Source organism: Nilaparvata lugens, chromosome 6 (genome assembly GCF_014356525.2).
Source record: "Nilaparvata lugens isolate BPH chromosome 6, ASM1435652v1, whole genome shotgun sequence".
Taxonomy (NCBI): domain Eukaryota; kingdom Metazoa; phylum Arthropoda; class Insecta; order Hemiptera; family Delphacidae; genus Nilaparvata; species Nilaparvata lugens.
Window position 1 is genome coordinate 48,103,029 of NC_052509.1, and position 6,451 is coordinate 48,109,479.

The 6,451-nt window shown below is 31.9% G+C and overlaps 1 protein-coding gene across 1 annotated transcript in view; it reads right to left on the bottom strand.

Moving 5' to 3' along the window:
- LOC111055817 (breast cancer type 2 susceptibility protein homolog) overlaps positions 1–5,788 on the bottom strand; it is a 37,039-nt gene extending 31,251 nt beyond the window's left edge. Inside the window, exons 1-3 of the mRNA XM_039430964.1 lie at positions 5,505–5,788; positions 4,428–4,761; positions 3,159–3,282 (exon numbers count right to left, since the gene is read on the bottom strand). Coding sequence (XP_039286898.1) covers positions 3,159–3,282; positions 4,428–4,630 — 327 coding nt within the window. The 5' untranslated portion in view covers positions 4,631–4,761; positions 5,505–5,788. The remainder of the gene's footprint in view (positions 1–3,158; positions 3,283–4,427; positions 4,762–5,504) is intronic.
- Between the last annotated feature and the right edge of the window lie 663 nt (positions 5,789–6,451).

The window sequence follows — 6,451 nt, forward strand, 5'->3', positions numbered from 1 at the left end:
CTTTGAGCATGAAAAAAAATAATAAAAAACAAAACAAAATGATAAAGGAAATAGGATTTATTTTTATTGAGCACATTCTAGGGATGTACCAATCATAATACAGTATTTGCTTGGCACTAAAAATTATTTAATTCAAAATCTCCACGTGGTCTTTATTAAAATTATAAAAATTTGTAATTGTTATAGAATGCACGGAACAAAACAAAATGATAAAGGAAATAGGATTTATTTTTATTGAGCACATTCTAGGGATGTACCAATCATAATACAGTATTTGCTTGGTGCTAAAAATTATTTAATTCAAAATCTCCACGTGATCTTTATTAAAATTATAAAAATTTGTAATTGTTATAGAATGCACAGAACAATGTAGTTAAGATAAAATAAGAGTTAAGGATAGAAATATTCAATTTTAAGATAGTAATATGTTATTGTATTACAAACTATTTGACAGTACTAAATTGTGTCATCGCAGAGTATTTAAAATCCACCAATGGGAAAGGATATTTAAATTTTATGCAAATTAAAAAAGGAGAAAGTATCTTCGAAAGAGAATAGGGGAAGACCAACAGCCCACTTGCTTGCCAGAGGTCACCAGGGACACCCACCAAATTATGAGAGCATTAGACTGAATCCCTTATTAAATTAATTTTTTGCCAAAGTTTAAGTTTTGGTTTATGTAATTAAAACTAAAATTCATATAACTCAGTGATGTCGCAGTATGACATGAGTTGATAAATTTAAATATTCCCACTGGAGAGGACGACAGCAGCCCACCAGAAAAGGCTTAGGACACCGAGACAAATCCAGGCCACCATCAAAAATTGTGAAAGATCTACACGTGAGTTCAAAAATTATTTAAGAGGGCCCTCAGTGCTACGAATCAATCGCAATTACATAAAGCTAGCTTGTCAAAGTTTTATTTGAAAATCAAACTTAATATTGAAATTTGTGCAAATATTCAAACTTAAGGGAAAGTCCTATTAAGAACAATTTATGAGAATTTATTATTTAAGTATGCACAGAGTAAATATTTATTAATATTTGATTCATTATATAAGCTCACTTAATTAATCTTTTTTATCAGTTATTTATAAGAATTTTCTGAAGCTCATGTTCATAAGATAAATTATTTTTTCCGAATTCCACCAGAGGCCGAACTCAAGCCCTGAGATATTTTAATATTTAATTTTTCATATTGTTGGAAGTAAGATTTATAAATTTTATTCGACAAGCAATAGCAGGTCGATAGCTGAGCTATAGAAATAGACAGAATATATGCTGATTAAAAAAGCACGAGATATATTATTTTATGCTAATAAGCAAAGTAAAACATTTTGTGAGCTATCTGTAATATTTTTACAATATATATTTTCTCATATTATTTTTATATTCATCATTCCTATTTTTCATTATTGCTCATTGATATTTTCATGAATATTATATATTTTCATTTGTTGAATGGTGTATCCTTCATTTATGATCCTATCTTCATGCATGAACAATCTTGTTCTAGTCTATCTTAATTCTATTGTTGACAAATTATTTAAATTATCAACCAACTGTATTCTTCACCATATAAGTTGGATAAATCGGCGATATACAGCATTGATTATTAAATCTTCAGAAATATTACATTCTCAAGATTTATTTAAATTATTCAGAACCATCACAGCCAATTTGGAAGAACCCAAGGGTCATAGTATTAAGTTGCAGTAGCATTATAAATCAATGGAATTTATAAGGTATTCTGATAGAGTGTTGCCTTTGATTCCGCTCGGTATCATCTCACACTGCTGACCCCTTTGTCAGATGGTAGTGAGTGGTATTGGTGTCGATACCATATTGTCTAGTACAAAATTCAGAACCCTTATATCTGTCTATATCTTCTGCATCTATAATTGCAGAGTCGACCAGATCAGTCGTGAGAACTGCAAATTGATAAAGCAGCCACCGTTTGCAGCCGTTGGAAGCAGAGAATTATTTGAGCTCCTTGAAGAGCTGGTAAGAAGTTTATGGTATTTCTCTTTCAGGAGGCATAAAAATAATAATAGTATTCAAAAATCTTTTGCTCTACCGACTACTGCCAGCTGGGCACATGCGACGCCAAAAATAATGTCACAATTAATATAATGTAATTAAATTATATTTCTAAAATGACACAGTTTCATTAAACCCTATGTGCTTATAACTGTTTGGATTGGATTTTTTTTATAGAACATAGATGTATTCATGTTAGATTGGTCAATGCAAAATGGCATGACATTCCAGGAACGGTCACATCTTAATAATATAATTCAAAACGTAGGCATTGTGGAGATAGCTTGAAAGAATATAGTCAACTTGAAAATGTGACCGGTGTGGTCACGAAAACATGGTCGTGTACCAAATAAAACTGTGTAGAATTTGACAAGATATGTGTGTTTTTGTTCAATTATGGAACGGTTCTACAATATTGACAATGACTCAGTCGAATTTGTGAAAGAATATTCATGAAATAAATCAAATATTATATTAATTTGTTGTAGTAGAAAATAACAAAAAATCGTGCTATAAGAAAATGATGCACAAACATAAATAACTATACACACTAAAAAAGTGTGTAAACAATCAATGCAGAATAAGTATTAATTTTCATTTGTCAATTCTTATGAGTAGATGTTTGGAACATACATAAGTATTTCTTAACGTACACAGCGGTTAACTGTAGTGGTTGAATTTTCTAATCTCTGTTATTGTCATTGAGAACCAACAGTTAAAAACAAATTATATTAAATCAGATCATGTGCTTAGACATGGGCATCTATAGTTTAGACGAGAAGCAAAATCAAGAAATCTTGAAGCATACGAGATTCTTTCAAGAATCTCGTAGGCGACGGCAAGCTTGTAAAAAATGATACCTTCAGTCGGTTGGTGAGGCAAGATAATCACACCTACTTCTACAGTCAACAGTCACTGGTATCATAATGCATTAAATACCCAGAATTTATGCAACTTTTCACCTTCTAATCAAACGTAATTTTTTTAAATTTCAGTGTGTTGGATCGTCATCGTCGACTGAGGAGATAATAGGTTTAATATATGGTTGGTTGACAGAGTTGTCAACCATCTATTCAAATCAAGGAAAATATGGGATTTTTAATCGAGCTTAAACTTACATCGTTATTTGTAGTACGTGAAATCTCATTCAGAGAAGCTTCCGATAGAGCCTCATAATCTTTTTTCAAAGTGGTGTAGGACGTTTTACCAAGCATTTCATGATTGTTGGAAAAAACAGAAGACCTGCAATCAATTCAAGTACTTAAATACTGTAATTGAAATAACTATTTTATAAGAACATTGCTTCACATACATAACAGAAGACTCTATTCTAGAGATAGTTTCAAAAAGAAGTTTCACATTTTACTGATCATAAGATCAAGGTTGAGAGGTAGAGAGGACTCAAAAGTCCGCCAAATAAAGAATGTTTTCATCATTTACCAGTTCTTGCTTATCTATTTCAAATTTGAGATTGAAGCAGTACTGAACAATTGCTTGTTGAATATTCCAGCATTGTGAATAAAGAACTCACTTCTTCTTCTTCATACCATAGGGCTTCTAAAATTATTGGAAATATATTTTCCTACAACTACCTCGGAAAGTTCCTGTTCCTGTACTGATTATAATACTCAAAGATTCACTTTTCCGCTCTAGTGCGAGAAAATTTTTTTCTGCACTCCAGATTTGCAACATGGCAACGCAAAATAGTTAGTAGGTTATATGGAGCACCAGTGCAGCAAAATCAAAATTAGGTTGGTAACTGTGGTATAGTGTTGTGGTGCACGTTATAATAATATGAAGGCAGTGGACAACAGTGGATGACAGCGACAGCCACCACATGAGTGACAGTCGCCTTTATTCATTTACTACTAAATTATTCAATTTTAAATAAATTAAGGTTTTTATTAATAATAAAATTACACAGAAAAACATTTGATGGATTTCAGGCAATTTTACCCATAATTACCCACTTTTCATATTCAATGGTAACTGTAGGAAAAATTAAATGTGAAAGCAAACTGTCACTTTGCGCACTAGTTGCACCAATAACTATTCCAGCATTGTTATATATTTCTATTGAATTGTACAGCATATCAATCATTAAATAATGATGTAGAAATACATTTCCATCTTAGATAAATGATGAAATTATGACTAGCCAACAAGTAAAAATAAACAATGACTGAGAATTGGTGAGAATCAAATTATAACAGGTTTAAAAACGTATTTCAAATATAATTTACTTGGGATTTATACTTAATCATTAGAGAACTTATTTCTAATATGCTCCCAAGTTTGATATTTTGAAAAAATATATAATAATGGTGCTAGATAAGGAATTTACCAAAATTATCATTATAAAAGCTTTGCTTTTTAATTAAGCTCACCCATCATTGCTCGAACTTTCTTGAGAAACTCTGAAACTGCCATTTGTAACGTAATCAGAATTTAATCCCAGAACAGACAAATTCAAGCTTTTCCTGGTCCTCTTCCTTTTCTTCTTTATTCTCGCAGTGTTCAATTCAGGAGACAATGGATACTCAATTGTTAATTCTTCAGATCCGTGATCATTTGCAACATTTTCCTCCATTGAGCCAAATAGCACATTACTTTATGAAGAGTTTTTGTTGCTGCACTTCTAGAAATAGAGAATAGAATTATAGTTTCCTCCATTGAGCCAAGTAGCACATTACTTCATGAAGAGTTTTTGTTGCTGCACTTCTAGAAATACAGAATAGAATTATAGTTTCCGGCTCATATTACATAAGGCTATCAGGCTTGGTCACCAGAGAGCCAACAGTGGTGACTGTGCATAACTAAAACAAGCTGCGACACCAGGATTGGTGGACGGGCTGACAATCCTTGTGAGACACTAACCGGTCGTCAAAATCTGGAGTTTTTACTGGCAACCCCATTGTAATGTGCGCAATAAGAATCAATGACCCGTGACTCTCTCGGACACTACTTTTGTGTCACTGGTACGCTAGCCTAATGCTATACAAGCTCAGGGGAGGGGGAAGAAATAATAATTCTTGTATTAATCATATAAAGCAGCCTTTACAAGGGACTGCGGAATTGGGAATGACATGGGTAGATTTATAGGTAAATATGATTCCCAACATTTCCAATTTTGCGATCCCGCCATAGCTAGTGAAAGCTTCTTTTGTGTGTTTGTCTGTGTACAGGTTCTAGTAAGAAAGGAATTCAGTTAAATATAAGTTCATTACCGTAAGTATAAATTAAGAATATAATTTGCAGTCTCAACATAGCAAATTCACATAGCCAATGATCTCAAAATTTTAAAAATCAAATTGTTGAGAAAATAAAATAAAAAGTTTCTGGTTATAAATTACTCAAAGATTATAAAAAGTCTTCAATTAGGCTAGCTCACAAAAAGTTTTGTTGAGTTTTGCGCAGAACAATAAATTTAGAGTGTTGTGCAATAAAAATCATATACAACTTACAAGGCAAGTTACTTGAAGGTATCTCTGAAGTCTTATAAAACTCAACTTTTGACTAGAAAACGTACTTTAAAGTTTAACATTACCAAATGAAATCGAATTATTTATTTTCATCTAGTTAGTGTAAAAAAGCAGATTAGGTGAACTAATACCGTTTTGAAAAAATCAGTACTATGTAAAACACTTTTGATATTTATTTACTTTTACACAATGGTACGTTTAACTTACTCCAAACAAAATCTACTGAAGAACAAAACTACTAAGTAGTTTTATAACTTTACAAAAACATAACACGACATAACCTCACTTTCATCTTCATAGCCACACTTTCTTTTCAAGATCTCGCGGGAGTGCCTCAGATCTACGAGATTTCAAATTATCTAGTTTATAAACATAACCAAAAATGTACTGTTAGATTAGTTTTTTGAAATAGAAGAAAACGTATAAGGGGTGGGTTAGGTTTTGATTCTCAAATATCATTCTGTTAATATTATTTGAAATTCTCCAATAGTATTGAATAATAAAATTTATTATTATGTTTTTGTATTCAATACAAACAACAGAAAGGTAAAGTACTTTGGTGCCCATCAAGCTTTGAAGGGGAGTGCATTGATATAGAGACTATATATATCAATGGGGGAGTGAAAGAGCATCAGAACCAATACCTACTATTACTTTTACTACTATTACTAAGTAATAGTAGGTACCTATTGTCAGAACTGCCAAAAGCTACTTGAAAAACACCGATTTCAGGCTTAGGTCTCTATAGTAAGGTCCACGTTATAATGACAGTATTTGATCAACTTTGGTTTTGCTATCCTTGTCTATCATTCGACAAAGCCGGTGGTACTATCCTTTTCCAGGTCCACAACGATGCCAAGTATGTTTTTGACAGTGTAGAAATATAATTAATTAATGCAGAGAATCGGCATCGCTATTCTTTTATCTTT